The sequence below is a fragment of the Drosophila montana genome, unplaced genomic scaffold, assembly GCF_035044405.1.
Source record: "Drosophila montana isolate Dmon_TW-CO22-7 unplaced genomic scaffold, ASM3504440v1 contig_3733_1, whole genome shotgun sequence".
Classification (NCBI taxonomy): Eukaryota; Metazoa; Arthropoda; class Insecta; order Diptera; family Drosophilidae; genus Drosophila; species Drosophila montana.
In genome coordinates this window covers 1,521,333-1,542,561 of record NW_026998620.1, presented here as the reverse complement: position 1 = coordinate 1,542,561, position 21,229 = coordinate 1,521,333, and the positions used below count along the sequence as shown (strand labels likewise).

The 21,229-nt window shown below is 40.4% G+C and overlaps 2 protein-coding genes across 2 annotated transcripts; one reads left to right on the top strand and one right to left on the bottom strand.

Annotated features, from left to right (window-relative positions):
- Positions 1-11,226: 11,226 nt before the first annotated feature.
- Positions 11,227-15,367, top strand: Osi12 (DUF1676 domain-containing protein Osi12). Its single transcript, XM_064694690.1, has 2 exons — positions 11,227-11,683; positions 14,937-15,367. Exons 1-2 carry the CDS (start codon positions 11,227-11,229, stop codon positions 15,365-15,367), a joined length of 888 nt encoding a protein of 295 aa, XP_064550760.1.
- A 2,928-nt stretch (positions 15,368-18,295) lies between these two features.
- On the bottom strand, positions 18,296-18,993 carry LOC135436912 (acanthoscurrin-2). The gene is made up of 2 exons (XM_064694685.1): positions 18,988-18,993; positions 18,296-18,886 (listed from the first exon to the last, which is right to left on the bottom strand). Exons 1-2 carry the CDS (start codon positions 18,991-18,993, stop codon positions 18,296-18,298), a joined length of 597 nt encoding a protein of 198 aa, XP_064550755.1.
- Between the last annotated feature and the right edge of the window lie 2,236 nt (positions 18,994-21,229).

Sequence of the window (21,229 nt, the reverse complement as noted above, 5' to 3'; positions counted from 1 at the left end):
AAACAAAAACCAACGTATTTCGTATTTTAATTTTTAATTACCATATATATTTGTCGACCATCCATATTGTTGGAAACACAAAGAAATTCTATTTTACGCGAGTTTCCTTAGTAGTATTTGCATATATACAAACATAAAGAACTTTTTTTTTATAATAGAAGAAAAAACCCGATAGAAACTTCTGCTTTAATTATAGAACAAAAAAACCTTTAATTTTTTATTAATATATATTTGTTTATTCGGGCAATTGATACCCAAACTTCATGCTAAGTGTGTCGATACTTAGTCCAATATATCACAGAATTTAATGCGTCCCCCACTTTTATACTCTTTCCGTATCCTTGCATTTTTCTATACCCTGAACCCATTGAAATTGGGTAAAAAGGGTTTAGGGTATAAGGAAAGGCAGAAGGAGGCAAATCTTAACTCCTCAAGCGTTTCGGATTCACTCAAAAGTACACATATATTTAACAGCAAATATCTCAAGCTCTTAGCTTCCATTGCCTTCATACGGACCATCCACCGACAGACAACACGAGGAATACTAAAAGTTTTCCCCTTACTTTGTTTTCTTCCGTGTGCTGCATTTCATCTCATTTGTAAAATAGTTTTCTTAATTGAACACATTTTTCAGTATGCACAAATTATAAAGCATACTTTCAGGCTGCCAATGCAAATGCTATAACAAAGAGTTTTTGTCAGCGGTTCTTTTGCAGCTGCGAAACCAAAGCAACTGGTTGACTCCTGTATAATTTGAGGTTTTCATTAAACTAATTATTATTTCAAGAGGAATGTCTGACAACGAGATGTCAGCTGTATATTATCTCGAATAAATATGTGTGCATACATAACATATACAGACATTTTTGCTGCACAGATGCAAGCCACAGGTGAGTAGCGTGAAAGTAGAAAATGTTGATGCTAGGCAACGAGACAAGGTGCATTGTCTTGTTCTACATTTTGGACATGCACAGATGAACAAATGTGTGTGTGTGTGTTTATGGGAAGCCAAGCCGCATAATCCGCTGGCGATAATTTATGATAATTCACGTAGAGCTCACACGCAATCGCAATGCAACTTTCGCAGTGGAAGCCGCAGCTCATCGGCTGCTAATAGACCAAAAAGCAGAGCTAAATAAATGCGGCAGCAACAGCAGCAGCCGCAGCAGCAGCAGCAATTGCCAATTTGCTGTAATTGCCATTTGTGTTAACAGCAAAGCAAACAAAACGCTTAGCCGCCTGGCCCACGATCAATGGCAATTGCGGCGCTTAGAAACAAAAGAGTTAAGCAACGAACTTGAAAAGATCGGCGCAAAACTTTTACCAGAGTCTGCAGCGCGGCCATCGATTTATTTGGCCTTTGTTTTCTGGAGCCGAACCAAACCAGAACGAGTCGTACATTATGCGGGTTGGCAGTCTGGGAACCGCCAATCGTGGGCCAAAAACAATTGCATAAAAGGAAAAGCCTTCCACATATATATATATATGTATATATTGTTTTTTTGCAAACGAAATTTTCACTTTCACTTTGTGTTGACATCAGAGGCGCCCCCGCTGGAAAATGCTGCTCGAAGCTGGGCGCACAGGTTGGCATTGGCAATTGCTGTTGTCAGGTGCTGGTTGCCCGCAGCTTGCCGCTCGTCTGCGATGGTTAATCAAAAATTAAGCGCTGCTGGCCAATTACGTTTCACTTTGACCCCGCCGTGGAAAGCCGGACTCCGTGACTGACTGTCTGACTGTCTGCTGGCCTGACGAACTTGCCACGCTGTTGAATTTATTATATGCTTTTGCCATGCTGTCAACCACATTTGTGGCTGTTGCTTGTTGTTTGTTGTTGCTTTGTTTGTTATCCCAGCGCAATTTTCTTTCAATTCAAGTCAATTTAATGTAAATATTTTGTGTAGATTTGCATGTCGCCAGCACATAACAAATCATTTTCCTTGTGTTTCTTTTCTTGTAAATACTCGCAACAAATTTAAATTTTCATAGGAAATGCCTTAGTTTTCCACCCTCAGCGCGGGCTTAGCGTTTGAGCTTCTTGAAAATAAATTGCGAGGCCCAGCTGGGGGGCTTTACTGCCATTGCCACTGTCGCTGCCGCAGCCGCTGCTGCTGCTATTTGCGTGGCAGCCACAACAGAATAAGTCCTGTTTTTCGCGTTATGCCACATTTGAGTAATTTATAAACAAAGCTCGCGCTTGATTACCTTACGCGTTGCACGTTTCCAATTTCCCCAAAAGTATTTGCGGTGAAATTTCGATGGCACATCATTTGCTTTGCGTTTCGACCCCCCTATCCCCCCATTCCCCTCAGCCATCGTCATACGCTCCGTAACGACATGCAAAGTTCAATGTTAAATGCCAATCAATATGACCACGACTGTAACCACATGCTGCCAAATGTGAAAAGCTGACCAGGCTCTAAGCTGCGCTCATCAATCAGCATGGCCAGCCGACTGCCGGCTATGGAAACTGAGCTTTGTTTAAGCCAAACAAAATTTAAATAAAGAAGGACGGCTTTGTTCACCAAAGATTAAATACCCTTACCGAGGCTTACGGCTTTGCAGATATGTTTAGATAAAAGAGAAGTAAAGTACTTACCGAGTATGATCCATCCATCTTTTCCATATGAAGTAGTTATAAATAAATGTAGTAATAATAAATGACCATAAGTTTATATGAGATATATTGAATGAATCCAACATTTGTGCTGCCTGCAACAAAAAGAAGATGATGGCTTTAAAACTGAGAGAGCAACGGGCAGACAGACAGGCTTATAGACTCGGTTGTTTATAAGGATCAGGAATATATATATATACTATACGTTACACATTTCATGACAATTTTATAATACTCACTACTAGCGTATAAAAACACAATTGCAATGCATTTAATGTGCACATTATAAAGGAATTTGAAGCCTTGACATTCGAGGCTCTTCAACTCTGACTTAGACTTAGACTCACTCTCGCTTTCTCTCTCTCTCTCTGGGCCCGCAGGCTCTGGTCATGACACTGCAACGGACAACAGCAACAGACAACAGCAACATGCGATGCAAACAATTTTTCATTTACATTTTGCAGCGCCTGGGAAAGAGGCAGACAAAAGGTCCTGCCACATTGTCGCAATTGTTTGCACAAATCCCAAAGAATTTGCGCAAATAGGTTGGAATTTAAATATGATTTTGGGGCCAGCTGCAAAATGACCTCGCCTCGCAGCGGTCGCCATTTGGTCACCTTGACAAATGACAAGAGCCTTAACCCGTTGCTGGCCACAAAAAAAAAGGAATACCCCTAAGCTTGTTTCATGCTATATTTGCTTTGGGTTCAATGGACCGGACCGGCGCACAGCCACCCGTGGATGATAAATGGAAGCGCAGGCGAACGTGACACGGACCCAAAAAAAAAAAATGAAAAGAAAAAAAATAAAAACTACCAAAAAAGTGAAAGCATCTGCGGCAAAGTGAAACTGGCCGCCAAAAGGAAGAGCTGCTGCAACCTTTGGGCAAAGCGTAGACGTTGCCTTGGCCCCAACATTGCTGCCACATGATGTTGCAGGCTGCGCTGCTTGTTGCCACGAAATTTTGCTAGAGTTGAGCTGCAACAGTTTGTTGCATGTCAATATGGCAGAAGGGGCAAGGCTGATCGCCTTTGCGCTAAACAGTTGCAAGGGCCAAAGACGCTGCGAACTTGTCTGTGTGCCAAGGCAAATACTTTGTCTGTGTGCGTGTGTGTGTGTGTGTGTGTGTGTGTGTGTTTGTGTGTGTACGTACAAGCACTTCACAGCGAGTGCTTTGCCTTGGATACGCTTTTCTATAATGACTTTTCCAGCTGCTGAATGCAAACATTTGCCAAAGTCGATTCTCTGCGATTCCCAGCTTCACTCTGTTCCCCTCCTTCTCTCTCTCTCTCTCTCTCACTCTCTCCCTTTCTCATTGTGGGGTCAAGTGTTAGCGGCGCAATTTGTGCATGGATTTTAATTGTTGCTTTCTGAGATTTTATCACTTTAATTAGACAGAGAGAAGCCAAGTCATAGTTGTTGTTTCTGTTGCTGCCCCAAAGGTTGCTCGGCCATTACGCACTATTCATCTTGTAAATGCGACACTTGAGAATCTAATTACCACGCAACTCACAAGACGCATCAAATGGACACAGAGAAAGAGACAGAGAGAAAGAGAGAGATAGAGGGAGAAAAAAAGAGGCGGCAAGTGTCCAAATGGACATCTGGCTGATTTTCACCAAAGAAAGCAAAAGCAACGCATTATAATTAATTGTTGCAATAATAAAAATAAATTTACTTTGACATTGGACACTTGCGCTGGCCAGCTGTGAAAAATTTCAGATGCTTTTCATTTGTATACACTCACTTTATTGCTAATGTATGGAGAAAGGAAATTAACGAATGTTCCGAAATTATCCAATGATATCGATACCGAAAAAGTATCCAATGATATCGATACAGAGAGGCACAGTGTTGCAAAATTTTATAATGATGTCGATGCCACAAAATGTTGTACTACAAAAATATCCAAAGAAATCAATACTGAGGAACGCAGTGTTACTAATAAAATTATCTAATGATATCGTTGTCAAGAAATATATTGCTAAAAAATTATCCAAGGATCGATACTGAGGAACACAGTGTTGAAAAATTAACCTATAAAATCCAACCAAGGTACATATTGTTTTAATATTGTCCGATGACTTCGATACTGAGGAACAAAATAATGCAAAATTATCCAAGGATATCGATACCGAGGCACAAAGTGTTGCAAAAGTATCAAATGATACTGATACCGAGAAACATAGTGTTGCAATATTATCTAAGAATATCGATAGCTCCCGATAATCCATAGTTGGCGCTATCAATAGTCAATGTTATCTTAAGGCCTGCTCTTCCAAATTTTACCCTAATCAAATTTGGTAAAGAGTCTTCAGTAAATATATTATATGTATATCATATGAGTATGTACGTCAAACCTTGCCAAATGAAAGTAAAAAGGTGCCTAGTAAATAATTATCAACACTTAATTTTACTTTGTAGCAATAAACTCACATATTGCAAGATTCACTTTTATTGAAATTAACTACAATTCATTTAAAAAAAGGAAGTTATTCTTGAAGTTAATTTTAAGGTAACACCGTTTGCCTTCAGCTCAATATTGCATGATTATTTATTAAATTGACATTAAGGCTAAGACTTTTTTTTCAGAGATACATTTCGTTCTTTCAAAATTTAATGTACCAATTTTATCTGCATCCCCATTGATTACTTTTCGCTTTAGATTCGATTAGAATAATACAAACATGTGTCTATTTATATAAAATCGACTGATTGATTGGCTGATTGACTGACTGATTGATGATAAACGCACAGCCCAAACCACAAGAGCTAGAAAGCTGAATTTTTCACAGTAATTAGGTTTAAATATATATTTTACATTGAATATCTGCAAGAGCAAAAAATTGATGAATATTTTCTTATGTTCTATGTTAGAATGCGCCAAAGTTGAATATTTACTGAACTTTGCTTAACAAAATTTATGAATAAAAGAAATTTACTTTAACCTGGTAAATGTAATAGCTAAAAAAGCTGTTACAAGGCGAGGTTTACGCGCAAGTGTATCTAATCTTCGTCATTTGCTAGTTAGCTTTTTATTTTTTCTTAATTTTAAATAAAACTCCAAATTGGCCAAGCGTTTATATAAATTGTGTGCAGACTAAGTGAAAAATTGCCTCGTGTGTCGAGTGATGCTGCATCCCAACGTAAGCAGCAGCATCTACAAACTCATCCCCAGCTCCAGCACCAGCCACAGTCCCAGCTCCATCCCCATCCCCATCCCCGTTGTTGACACATTTTGTGGCTGCCACATCCGCCGCGGCTGACAGTTGGCAGCTTATCGTGCCGCCGTCAGTTGGTCGCAACTAAAAGCTAATTAGTGTGGAGATTTGTGCGCAGCGTCTTTGATTAGCTTCAAAACAGTCATCAAAACAGTCATCAAATGACTCGAAGCTAACACCGAACCTAATATACACTTGCCGAGCGCCCAGACACAATGCGTCTTAGTACCTAAGCAGCTGTGTCCGATCTTTATCTTTACCGCTATGCTTCAAAGTCTGCCCGCAAAGTTATTAAGACCCTGAGAGCGTCTATAACATATTAAACTGCCAACAAGTAGATAACGACCAGACACACTCACACTCGCACACACACACTCGCACACACACATACATTTTCACTTTCTTTTGTTTAGCTCGTTTCGTGAAAATTGCAATTTTTATTGCACTTGGGTCGCTTGAATGAACGCCCGCATGAAATAGAAAGTTGAACATAAAACAAAGCAGACGTACATTGTACACACCATATATGCTCTAAAGGGTTAAGGTTCTAAAAACTGAAAGTTAAGGTCAATTTTCAATCCGACCCGCTACTTGTTGTTTGGTGTCCACAAAGTATTTAGCAAGTATTTAGAACAATTTATTTACTTTCTCCGGTGCAAATATGAAAAACTTCACACGCATAAAAAATACATAAATAAATATAAAGAAAAACCGCAGAGTAGATGCTTAAGTTGTTGTTGTTGTTGCTGTTGCGGTGCCTGCTGTTTATTAAAACTCAATTCTGGTTTATTTTTAATGTTGCCACAATGAAATTGTTTTTATGGCTATTGCCGCTGCCGCGTCTGCTGCTGTTGCTGCTACCGCTTTATTATACCCTGTCCACATTGAAAATGGCTATCTTGGTTTATTGCAAATGTATGTAACAGCCGAATGGAGGCCTCAGAAAGTATATTTATATAGCCAAGTCGATCTAGCCATGTTCTGTCTGTGCGAACGTCTGCAATTACGGCTCGATTTCAGAGACCACAAGAGTTAGAGACTTTGTAGGTCCTACTATTGCCCGCGCAAATCAAGGTTCCTTTAAAATCATTGATAGCTCAGCTTATTTTCACAAGTCGATTTGCTTAAGCATAAGTTATAAGAGCTAGATACACCAAGTTTAGTCTATAGAATCTTGTTCAGTACAACCTGATTCAGAATATTTTAGGTTTTTGCATTTAGATTCGACCTAATTTTAGGTTATTTTACGAATTCTATAATTGAAGCCAAAATAGAGGCTTAATAATAGTTAGTAATAGAGCTGAGAAAATACTCCAATTAAGGAAGTATAGAGATCAAGTAAAAGCTACTAATTTTTTTCTATTAATGGTTATATTCCGTTTATAACATTCTTCTATTTATTAGTTTAAAGTAAAACTTTACATTTTCATTCTTAAAATAATATTTGTATTATTTTTATAAATTACTAAGTTCCCTCTTAATATATTAAGAACAACATTTTTAGAGCTACAGCTGTAGGCTTTCGTATATACACACATATTGAACGCCATATTTAAGCCCTAAAATTTATCTAGAGATCGGACTATAAGCACCGAAGTTATTAGGCATGCTTTGCTCATAGTGTTGGGGGAAAAAGAAGCACAGACGGGTGGGTATATGCCTAAAGTAAAGTTGGAAAGTTCCCGCTGCTGGATAGAGGTCATCTTGTAGTCAGGCACGCCCGATTAAAGCACTGTTGTTCCTTTTTCATACTTTGTTTTGTTTTGGCCTCGACCACAAAATGGCACAGAAAAACACTGAAAAATCTCTTGACTCTTGAAAGAAAAGTGCAAGGCGTGTCACAGGCAGATGCCGGATTATGGCTCGAGGTTCGCGGTTGGCGGTTGGCGACGTGGCCAATAGACAATGAAATGCGCGCGGTGCTTGGGGTTTGGCCTTGCCCGTGGAAACCACGGCGACACCAACTCTGACTTCAGACAGATTGAGTTTCGGTTCGCGTGCACTTAAGCAGCCAAGATATGGGCATGAGATATGGCTATACTTACATGTGCGAGCGTGTCGGAAGACGTGTTGGAGCACGGATGCGGATGTGTCTCAGGCAGGCAGCTGCACCCGCATAAAAACAAAGCACACCTTCGCCATCGGCTTCGCCTTCGACGGGAGCCCCATTGTAAGCAATGTAATGCGCAATGCCATGATGGACAGTTTGACGTGTTCAGTTGGTCTGCATTATCCATGAGCTGGGCAAGAAATGCGCCGCATAAATTGTACTGAGAAGCGAGCTTATTAGGTGTCAAACATGAAATTTGTGCATAATAGATGTAATGCTTGTGCCCAGCTGTCAATGTGGGAAATACGAAAAAGCAGAGTGCTAGACTATAAGATGCCCTGTTATCAGGTCTAAAGCACATTTCAAAATAAATACTACTATCAGATATGCCTCAATTTAAAGTATATGATTATAAGATACCCTATAGCTCAATATATGGCTCAAATCTTGTATTAAAATTAATCAAATGCAACACAGAAATTTAAGTGTGCCTCGCAAGCATCAAGTTATAAGACTACCTTGGGAGTTGAGCGTCGGGAGCGAGCGAAAAGTCGCTGGTTCGACTCAAACATATGTTTATTTAACTAGCTATTATTTAATAAAAAATCGTAATTATAAATTTAAAATAAAGTAAACAATTTAAGCACCATATTTAATATTCAAATTTCATCTTCATATTTTATATTCATATTTTATTCATTAGACCCGCGCGACGCCTGGTAATGTAATTTAGTTTGTTCTATGTACCAACACATAAAGAGTACTGAAAATATTTTTGAGGAAAACATATTTTACGCTATGAAATTTGCACTTTGTTTGATCTATATGTTATATGTTGCCTTGGAAAAACTCTCGTATATACTCTATGTCAACTTTACATTGTTACAGGGTATACGAAATACTGAGACCAAATAGGACTGTCTGGTGTTTGAAGTTATATTTGCTACAGCATTCAAATGCCTGTCTGTTTCCCTGGCGAAAATCAATTGAAGTTTTTCCATTTAGTGCTGCATCCCACTCCATTATGCAGCCGGGCAGAAGAGGTCGGTGAACCGGAGCAATATGTGCACTTTAAGTGCGCGCCATTCACCAATATTCATTCGTCAGCATTAAAAAAAAAACATACTCATAATGCTATCAAACAAACCGAATATAATGATATGCAACGATCCGTGCAAATCGAAGGCGTCTGGCTGTGGCCCTGGCCCTGGCGCTGGCCCGTGTCCGGCTTTAGGTGGGCCTTAGTGAAAGTAAACGTTAAGTGGAAATTGCGGCAGCCAAAATCGAAAAATTAGTGGGCCAGAAAGCGACAGAAAAACATTTTCCAAGCAAGAGGGAAATCTAACACTTGTCCGACTGTGTTGCAATATCTCTGCGGGTAACAAGTAGCCGGCACGACAGTCATTAGTCTTTGGGATCTGAGCAGGTGACGCTGTGGGGCCTAAATTTGCGACTTTATTAGACGAAAATGAGCCCAGGTGAGGCTCAGGCACGCAGACAGGTGGGCGGTGGGCGGTGGAAGGTGGGCGGTGGGCTGCTTGTTGGTTGAGTGGCATGCGAGCAAATCCCTTTTTGGCGCAGCGGCTGCCACATAAGCTACCCAATGGCAGCTGACTGGGCGAAAGCACTGGACAAGAATCCAGAAAATGTATATTCAAACATATTTCCGCTTGTCTTTTTGGGGAAAAGTTTTTTGCTAGCCACACGACAAGGCAAAGCCACAATTATGTGGCAGCTTTCCTTTCGACTGCCTGCCTGTCTGTGCGACTCCATGTGGCACGTTCTATGAGCAGCACAGCGGATACATGGCCAGGCAACAAATGCTGGCTCATGCATAAAATACAGGCAACAACAATTTGTCTTTTGTGGCAGCAACAACAGCAGCGGCAGCAGCAGCAGCAGCCGCAAGTCAATGGCCGTTTGGCCCGGCTTTAATAGATGCATATCATGGTAGCTGAAAGCCCTAGATTGCATTGGCCATCAGGCATAGATAGAAACACTCTCTAATAGTTGCTGCTGGGCGTTGCCCGATTGTTGTTGCCACCTTTTTTCGCAAATTTGCATAATAAAATTGAGCTGCAAAATGCTGGTGCTTAGTGCCTGATAAATACTTTCTTTATGGTCAATGGAAATGCGAGGCGAAAATTGCCAAATGCCAAATTGAAATTAAAGTGTCGACAACAGCAACAGCAGCAGCAGCAGCAACAAGAGTGACGACCAAAACGGCAGCCAGTTTAAAAATGGTCAAAAGCCAAACACCTACCCAGGCAACAAATTCAACTAATATATTTGGCCATAAACAACGAAAGCGTCGGGCATAAGAAAAAAGCACGTCCAGAGCTGTTGCTGCTGCTGTTGCTGCTGCTGCCGGCGCAATGATCATTAGAGCAACATACTCACGGCAACAGCAGCAACTGAACAACAGCAACATTAACAGTTGCTGTCGGAAAACCGTGTAGACTGCAAAGAAAACAAGTAAGAGTGCTCTAGTCGGGCATGCACGACTAGAAGCTACCCTGAGCGCAGCACAAGTTGCGGTTATAGATATTCTTAGCGTTCTAGATTAACTCCAATAATTATTGTCCGATCTGTATAAGATATGAAGACCTTTAATATGGCATCCAATTGAGGAATAGGCGAACGTATAGTATATATATATATATATATATATATGTATTTATAGTATACATAATCCAAATTTATCGGTCTTAGCTCTAACAATCTTCGAGTAATGCTTAAAGAACCTTTATCAAAATTGATTTTCATCTATATTATGAAAACAAGAGGCATAATAAATAAGTTAATAAATATTTAACAAATCAAGTGTCTAGCTTTTCTAGTTGCCGAGATCGAAGAATTGAGAGACGAACACAAGAGCATAATCAGATAGTGAGATCGGCTCAAAGTCCTGATCAAGAGAATATATATACTCAGGATCCAGAGATGCTTGCTTGTCTGGCTGTCACAAACGTATGCACAAAAACATAATACCCATTGTTGCACATTAGCAGGGTATAAAAAAACACGAGCCGCAAACGAAGTCGACTCCAGCTCCAACTTCAAGTGCAGCCCGCCGCACGAAGAAAATCAAATTGTAATCAAGTCGCGGCCGAGCCGAAAGAAAGGTCTATAAAAGAATAAAGCGCGCCAAGGCTGGCCATCAGTTTGATTTAAACTTGCGGCGGCAGTGCAAGACGCGCTCCAAGCAACCCACAGAAATCACAGCTGGCCAGGATTAGTACGAAAGACGCACCAGACGCGTGTGTGTTGGCATAGTGTTAAGCAGGATTACGTGGACGCGAGTGTGTGTATATTCTGTGCGTGTGTGTGAAATGAAAATGACATTCAAGCAAAGGCATTTGCTGCTCCTGCTGGGCCTGTGCCTGGCCTGGCCCGGCTGCGATGCGGCCACCGAGCAGCTGAGTAATGTGCCCGCCAGTCAGAATGCGGGCGCACGGACCCTGCTCCGCGTCTACGATGAGTGCAATCGGGCGGAGACGGGCTTTGTGCCATGCCTGAAGAAGAAGGCCATCGCGTTTGTAGATCGAATAGCGCCCATCGATGCCATCAGCGTCGCCGATGGCATTAAACTTGTCCGCCTCGAGGCGGCGCCACGCCCGGCTGCCTACAGCGAAAACGAACTGGAATCCTCGCTGGCGCGTTCCGGCAGCGAACGCGACGCCAAGCTGACGAACATGCTCATTGAACGGCTGAGCTACTTCTTCAACGGGCACTCGCTGCAGGTCAGCTTCCCCAAATTGACTTCCGATGAGATTGGACGCGGACTCGAGGAAGGTAAGCGTGCCACACACACACACATACACCTGAGCGTAATTGCAGTCACGTTAGGCTGGAAAATGCACCGCTAAATGCATTTAGCCATTGCGCGTGACAGTGACATAATTTTCGAGCAGCAGCAGCAACCGCCATAATTGGCGGTTATTAGAGCCAAGAGTCAGGCTCAGCTAGTTATACATAACGCCTCTTATTGCATATGGCTTTGGCTTAATTGAATCGCTGACAATGACATTGGCAGCCGCTTGGCCCACTTCCTGGCCTTCTCGTGTTGCCAACAGGCGGCGGCGTGGAAAATTCTTGTCTTTGGGAAAATGTGCAATTGTTTTTGTGCACACACGCACACACACACACGCATACACTCAAACAAGACACGAAACTCGTTCGTCAAGCTTACAATGACCCATAAACCTAAACAAGAACGACAACAACGATGACGAAAAATTGTCATGCCAGAATTTCGTGTTAACCCGCACAAAACATAAAAGAAATAAACAAATAAAAAGCAAACAAAACAAGCCGAAACGTAAATGCTCTTAAAAAAAATTAAAACAAGAGAAATTACAATAAAAGCGCAAAAGCAGTTTAATATGGTTTTTAATATGAGGGAAGATTTTTTATGAATTTTAGGAATGTTTCAAATTTGAATACATGCCGAAAGAGTTGCAAAGTAACGAGCTTATGCTTTATATATGTACACATATCACAAGTCAAAAGTAAATCTTTAATGTGTACACATATTACAAGTTAAGAGTAAATGTTTGAGCTGAAAGCAAAGATATATTTCAAGCCAAATATGGCAGAAGACTCTATGTGATATAATAAAGGATATATATTCAAAGGCTATCGAATAAAGTGAAACGCAAAAATATTTGGGGATAAATAGACTAATAATTTCAAATCCTAAAGAAAGTGATAATCAAATAATTTATTTATATTATTTGAATATATTTGATCCTAAAGAAAGTGTATTAGAATATATATTTAATCGTATATAATTGTGTCCCTTTACATGAAAATATGAAAAAATATATATATATATATACATATATATGAGTATTTTATCATTTTCATATATGTTGGTTTTGGCGACCTTTCCATTTTATAAATATATAATATTTATAATAATATTAATATATAATATAAATTATTATATTTTATATTACCTCATATTATTTTATGATTTCAATATATTAGCATGGCAGAAATATATAAAAACCTATATTTTCAACGTGCATTTTAAATATATTTTGATATTGAAAGATATCCCGCATGTTTATGGCTTAAAAAGCTTTTCAAATACAACTTCAATTAAAACCCATAGAAATGAGAAATTGAGTTAAAGAAAAGCTTTACATGCGCAAATCCTAAAGGTATGTCAAATACGCACAATAAATTCTAATATGTTTTCCAAGAAAAGCTGTAGAAAACTCTGAGAGCAAAGTTTTATAATATGCTACCCCACATTTAAAATAACACAATAGTCAAATCATGTTAAAACAGAAAAATGTTTAATAGAATTTATTTCTATACCAAAAAAAGTTAAGAGCGCTTTAATTGTGAAAAGCCTATCAGGAATATAAACATGAATGTATGCCATAGAAACACGCTTGGGTACGAATGACTCAAAGGAAAAGCGCCGCAGTCAAAGTACACTTAAATAGATGCCCTGCTCGCATGGGCACGAAAACACGAGACGGGGCTCTGAGATGTCATGACCATGTCGAATGTAAAACGCAATGAAAGTGTCGGCCACGTTTCACTTGGCGGTGGTTGGGGCCATGTTAACGACTTCTTGGCTGCCGAGGCGAATGCTTTGCATCAATTACAAATTTGACAGAAGCACTCAAAGCATTTGGCAGCGAGAGCAGCAAATATTTTCCAGTCATTTTTTTCTTCGTTTTTCTGTTTTAAGTATTTCCAGTAATGAAAAGTGAACTTACTTTCACGGAGCCTGTATGTTTTTCTTCTTTTACTTTCGCAACACATTGATCAAGATATTCAATCGAGATATTCAATCGATACTTGTTTCCACTTGGCAAACACTTTCCCAATTGCCTCACCATTTTTGGTTAATTGCAATCGCATCAGTTGCAAGCTTGTCATTGACTATTTGCTGCCTGCCTGCCTGCCTGGATTTTGGCTGGATTTGCACATCCCCCTTGAGGCAGACATATATGATTTTCAGCACGCCAAGTGAAATCGCCAAAAGTGTCCCTGATGACACGCCGGCAACAACTGCACCAAAACGAAAGCCACACAAGCCGCAGCCTGAGTTGGCCAAAAAAAAAAACACAACACAAAAAAACATAAAGAAAACGTCAAGAAATTTATTCTCACACAGCCTTTGTAACTTTGGCAATAGACTCGGAGGCACTTTCACCAAAAGAAAAGCTAGGAAAAACAACAACTCGGAGCGCTGCTCCCTTGACAATTTAATGCCAAGCATCAAAGCTTAACCAACGCATTGTTTACAGCTCAAGGAATTTTTGTTGAAAGCGTGTGAGAAATTACAATAAACGAAAAATGAAGACTAAGAAACTAATCGTAATTTATACTTATTTAATTAGGTATATTATTGTAGATAGAGTATACTACATCCATACCTTAGACTGGCTTTCGAGCTGGAATTCTGCTAGTACCTTATATCTTTTATAAATACAACTTTGGTAGATATAGGGATATTTAATGTAGACTATATCGCATCTATACCTTGGCCTGGCATTCGAGCTGGAATTCTGCTAGTAACTAATTTCTGTTATCTATTTATATATAGTCAGGTATATTAGAATTATTATATTTATACAACTTTGATGGGGATAGAGATATTTATGTTAATGTAGACAATAACAAATCTATACTAAAGCCTGGCTTTCGAACTGGAATCCTGCTTGTAGCTAATATCTTTTATCTATGTGTTTAGTGAGGTATTTTATAATTATGATTATATTTATTATATTAATACAACTTTGATAGGGATATTTAATGTAGACAATACCACATCAATATCTTAGACTGGCATTCGAACTGGAATCCTGCTAGTACCTAATATATTTTATCTATTCATATAATTAGGTAAATTATATTTATGATTATAGTTGGCATTCGAGCTGGAATCCTGCTAGTTCTCAATATCTTTTATCTTTACAAAAATATTTCATTTGTTTAACCCGCAGCTAAGATCTTAATTTCTTGAATATTCTCTCGAGCGGAATAACAAACAGTTTATGTAATTGTCTCAATTTTGTTGCAGGCCGCGGCAAGATGAAGAAAATGGGCATGATGATGGCCATGATGATGGCCACCAAGCTGATGGGCATGCTGCCAATTGCCATGGGCGCACTCTATATACTGGCGGGCAAGGCGTTAATTATCTCCAAGATAGCCCTGCTACTGGCTGGCATTATTGGCCTGAAGAAGCTGATGTCTGGCAAATCCTCCGGCGGCAGCTCTGGCTGGTCATCGGGCGGTGGCGGCGGCGGCGGCGGTGGCGGCGGCGGCTGGTCCTCGGGCGGCGGTGGCGGTGGCGGCGGCGGCGGCTGGGACAGACGCTCCTTGACCGAGGCGCAGGAGCTGGCATATCGTGCGCACAGCAGGCAGCAGGCAGCCCAGCAGCAGGCAGCTCAGCAGCAGCAGCAGCAGCCGCTGGGAGCGCCGCTGCAGCCAACGCTGGCCAAGTCATAGACGCCACACACACACACATGCACACAAAAGTTAATAGCTCCAAAGCTGCATTTATCTTGTAGATAAATTACCAGAGCAGACAAAGAACGAGAGAGAGACAGAGAGAGAGAGGGAGAGCGGAAGAGACGAGCGCCGAGGGGCAGAGGCTGGCAAATTGTAATTAGATTTTCCAAATGCTTGCTGCTGCAACTTTTTTTTTCCCCCCCCCCGACTAAAGTTGATGCGTTTGCAACGGTTAACGGTTGCACCTACAGATACATCGCTGCAAATGTATCTGTAACGTGCATCCATTTTAATCATTGCCATTTGCATAATACAAATCGATTTACGTAACATGAGAATGTGACGCACTCGGTTCCGTTCCGTTCCTATTCTATGCTATTCCCGTTTACAGCTATCCACTTGAACTTCTGTCTGAACTTTGTATCTGCATCTGGCTGTCGCTCCATCTATCTATCCATCTATCTATCTATGTATCTCTAACTGCACACAGTTCCTGTTATTTTTCAATTATTCATTCATTCACTCGCTCACTCACTCACTCACTCACTCACTTATTCACTTATTCATTCTGTTGTTTCTTCTGGTCTACAGCAGCCAGCCGCGCTCTGCGCCCGTTTCCAGCTCATTTTCACGCGCACAGTTTTTGATTAACTTTAATCTTAATTCGCCTAACTGTAGTCTAGTGTAATAATTTATTAACATTATTTATTTCCTAGCTCTAAGCGTGTCTCGCATGTAAGCAGCAAAGTTTTTCAAGAAACACAAAAGTTACAAAAAAAATGAAAACAATTACAAATAAAAATAAAATATAACAATAATATATTTTTATAAATAAACATTTTCTCTGATTCAATTTACTTTTGTCGACTACAAGGTCAGCTTAAAGTCCAGCTTGGCGCTCACGTGCTGTCCTGTATACTGATTTATCTGAGCCAAACAAACGACACGTATACGTACGCTTCCTGGCATCCTGTGGCCATACGGCAAGCTCTCGGTGTGTGTCCTTGACAACCTTGGCACCAAATGCCAGCATGTCCCCATATGTCCCCAGACTCGCCCACGTCCTGCTCGCACATCCTTCCGCATGCACAAGGACATGCTGTGGCCCCAGCCCCAGCCGTGGCCATGTCCACCTGAGACATGTCCACGTTGTAGGTGAGATTCCCTAGATGTTCATGTGCTGCAGCTTATTTCACGACAATAGTTTATTGTTCGCCCTGCCCGGGGGATTGTTGAGATAATAGCGGAGAAGCATGCACGCCATTTGGATGGAAACTATTTTGGAATGTTAAATATAAATATTATGCGCTTCATTCGAGCAGCCGATGGCAATTATAAGGTGATTCAGCAAAATAAACGTTAAGTAGTTCCCAGAATAGAAAGGGGCCAGAAGCAACTTGGCAAGTTATTGAAAAATCCCCAAAATTTAAATCAAGTTCAAGGCGACCTCGACTTTTAGTCTTCGAGGCAACTCTTTACAAACGGTTTCCGTATTTGAAAAACCAGGTTCAAATCATCATCTCTCAGCCAAAAACCCGAACTCGATTGTCGTTACAAATTATTAGTTGGGCTGCTGTAACCTTTACATAACAATATCAGCGCTATAAATCAAGTTTGCCGAAGCGAACCAAAAACAAGCCAAATTAAATTCTTCAACTTTTCAAATATTCTGGTTTTACCTTATACTGGTTTCGTTCTGATATCTCTGCTAAATGGCTGGCATGCGTGAATAGAAAGAAAGATTATTTCATTTTGAAAATAATAAATAGATTATTCAAATCAAAAGAGTTATTGCTGGCGAGTCGTGGGAGTGTTCGACCGCCAGATACCTAGTCATAAAGTAACCCTCATATCTAAACCAGTCGATTTTTTTTGCATTTTAGCATTTGTGACAGCTCGACAAAGCTCTATAGATATATGGCGAATTTTATTTGCGGCTCGCAAAAATCAATTTTTTATGGTTTTGAAGAACAGAAAATAAAGAAAAATAATTAAGAGAGTCGGCAGTGTCCGACTGAGAGATACCCTGAACCTAGAACAAAGAAGTTGTTCAAATATTGTAGCTATATTCTATTTTAGCTGCTGTGCTTCTTCTTCCCTTTGCCCCATAATAGTTATAAGAAATGCAGCCTTAAATAACTTCGGTGTTTACAGTCCGATCTTAATGAAATTTTAGAGTACATAGAGAAGGCAAAAGTATAAGTCAACGAAAAAGTATCTACCTTGAAATAATGATAATAGTAATAATATTAGAAATTCAAATTCTGTGAAAAATGTGGAACTTTCTTAATCTGAGTATTACATACGAGAGCCAATTGAGGTGTCTCTAATCTTAACAATCTTTGAGTTATCCCTGAAGAGTCAAGGTTCCAATCGATTTTATAAAAATTTAAGGAAGTATCCGAAAAAAATAAAAAACTTGTACTGCATCAATGCGTTCTAAACATAAAAACTGAACATCTCGAAAATATAAGAATTTAAATATTTCTTTTAGATCAAAGGCGAATACTAATATCTGGATTATTCTTACAACTGGATATCTTAAAAGCCAAAAACTTCCACAGATAATTAGCGGCTTTTCAACTGAAACTTACAAAATTTAAATATTTAAGTAGTTGTTCGTATTTCGATTGTCATCAACTTATGTGGATGTTTCCAGAGTTTGCTAGAATCAATATATTTAAATTGATGTAGCCAACTTTTATCTCAGAGAGACTTCTCTTTTGGTTACATCGATTCGTTTGCAAATGTAACAATTTACTTTTATATACCCTGTCTAACGCTACTGCAGGGTATACGCATTAATTTATGCTCTTTAATTTTGGCTTTTTTGTTGCCTGAGGAATGAAACACGTAGCACATTTAATTTTTTTTTTACTTTTTATTTTACGGGCTTCTTACGTTACTCTACAGTTAGTCGGGCGTTTACTTCTTCTTCCACCAGCCGGAGGAGCCACCGTTGCCACCGCCATAGCCGCCGCCGTAGCCGCCGCCGTAGCTGCCGCCGTAGCCGCCGCCGTAGCCGCCGCCATAGCCGCCACCGTGGCTGGTTGTGGTGATGACCTTGTAGACATCAACGTGACCGCCATGGCCGCCGCCGTAGCCGCCGCCATAGCCGCCGCCGTAGCCGCCGCCGTAGCCGCCGCTGTAGCCGCCGCCATGGCCGCCGCTGTAGCCACCGCCATAGCCGCCGCCGCCATAGCCGCCGCCGCCATAGCCGCCGCCGCCGTAGCCGCCACCACCGTGTCCACCGTCGATTATTTTGATGACCTGGACGCCACCGCCGCCGCCGTAGCCGCCACCTCCGTAGCCGCCACCGCCGTAGCCGCCGCCGCCGCTATAGCCGCCACCTCCGTAGCCGCCGCTGTAGCCACCACTGTAGCCGCTGCTGTAGCCGCCGCTATAGCCACCACCGTAGCCGCCGCCGCCGCCGCCGCCGCCCTTGCCGAGCAGACCCAAGAATCCTGCCTGGGCAGTTGCCAATGCGGCGACCACAACGAATAGACACACAAACAGCTGGGCGAAAGAGATAGATTTAGTGTGTGTGTGAGTGTTTGTGTGTGTGCATAACTGTGGAAGGAACTGAATCCTTGATCCTTCCCAAAAGGCTAACTCACTTTCATAACGCACCGTACGCTGTCAGAGCAGGCGAAAAACTAATTCGAATTAACCGAAACGCCTTCAATTTATGAGCAGACGCCGCCTCCCAGCTGTCTCTGCGAATCAAACCGAAACCAAAAGCCGGCCAAGAACAACAAACATTAAAGCCAAAACAAATTAACTAGCTAGTTAGCCGGACAGAGCACATACATATATACACATATACATATACATGCCCAAACAATTATATAGATATCTGTGTGCATATATGAGAGTTGGCCTCTGGAAAGGTCTCTGTAGCTGGTTATGAATGTTGTCCGCTCGGAAAGTATATTTATTTATTATTTGCATTAGTGCCCGCTTAGGAAGTGTGGATCCTAAACTAGTTCTGGCCGAATTAATTTGCATCTCATTTACACACACACACGCACACAGATACGCATCAAATTCGGTTGAACAACAATCGAACTGAATGCATGCAACTGATCTCAATCCCCGGCTGTCAGTTCGATTGGCAAGCCATAAAAATTATAAAAAAATCAAAACCAAACTACACTCGTATCTATTGTTCGTTATTGTTTTTGTTTTCTATGCGCTGCGATTCATCTATTAAAATTAATTCAAAATCTGGTCAAATTGTTATTCAGCCAGCAGTTGTCGGCAAATTGTTCAAACTTCATGCCGGGCGGGCTGTACGGGAGGAGGCGTGACAAGTTTAAAAACACTTCAAAAGCGAGTGGCAATAAAAATTTAAATAAACACATTAAAGTCTTAAATGGATCCATCCATGCTCCATGATTGCAGCAAATTGACAGCCTTGACAATGAAATATTATCAGGAAGGTAAGCATATGTATTTTGATTTTTTTCTTTGATGATTCATCGTGACCCGCTCTTAACGATCCGTGGAAACGCAGCCAGTTGGCATTTGACTCAAGAGAAATATATTCATTTAATCAGACTCGCTTATATTAAATACAAATCACAATTTAGATTGAGAGAGAAGAAGCCAAAATGTTATTCAAGTCATTCAAAATATGCATTTGAAAACTGTTTTAAGAGACTTGCTTTAGTCTCAGCTCAATTTTATGCAGGTCGACAAGAAGACATTGTTGCTTATGATTAAGCTACTTCGAACTTCCATGCAGACAATATTTTAATTCTATGCAACTATTGTACACTTTTTTGCTTGCAGAAGAGGACGAATGTTTGCTAGCTTAAATAAACTTCCAAGCTTTACTTAGCTTTCAATGTTGCATATCTTTTGACTATTTCAGAAAAAAGATTCTGCCTGGAATCATAGTTAAGATTCTTCAAGCATTGCGCTTGAATCTTAAAACACATTCTCTGGACCAGTCTTTGTATTATTTTTTTTTAGTACTTTCCAAAACTATTGTATATATTTTAATATTATTATTGTCAAACTCCAATTTGATAAAAAATCTTTGATCAAAAATCTTCGATAAGAAAGCGTCGATAAGTAATCTTTGCAATACCTATATAAATTACCATTAAAAGCTGGGCTTGGTACTTGAAATTGTCATCTTTAGTCAGGTTTGTCCAAAAAATTCGAACTCAAGTGAGACTCTTAAATTGTAATCTAAGCTGTAACTTTAGAAAACATGGATAACATTATGCAGTGGGCGTGGTGGATTTTTAAAGTAGATGCGAATCAGTTTTGTGTGCCTCTAGCGTAGAAAAAAGTTTGAAATTCAGAGTCCTTAGCGTAAAAAATGTCCGTTCTCAAGGACTTACCAATAGATGGACAGTGGAATAGAAAGGGAAACATTTCTAAAAGCCAATACACTCCTTTCCACATACTTACAGCTAAATAATAATCCTACCTCAATTTCACATGCCTCAGCCTAGTGTATTGTTGTTGTAGTTTATTCAAAAGGAAGGAGAATGTTATTCTAATTTTATTCCTAATTTTATAACTCTTAAGAATATTCAGTATGGCAGCCTCTCTTAGATATGCTCCCTCAATACACAGCCACTCATATTAAAAAAATATGAAAAAAGATTGCCACTAATCAGAAGTTTGGCATGGTAAAGCACGTAACCAATTTAAGCCCAACCGCGCACCTGCCACTATCTGGCACTTAGGGACGAAACCAGCTAGACTAAGGCGAGCACAGGTAAGAGCGCGGTTTGCTCCTGGCTCTAAGAAAACAAAGCACATGGGGGCTGGGGCACGAAATCGATTACAATTGCCGTTTATGGGCCGCTTAAAAGTATGCAACAAGCAGCTGCCAAAAGT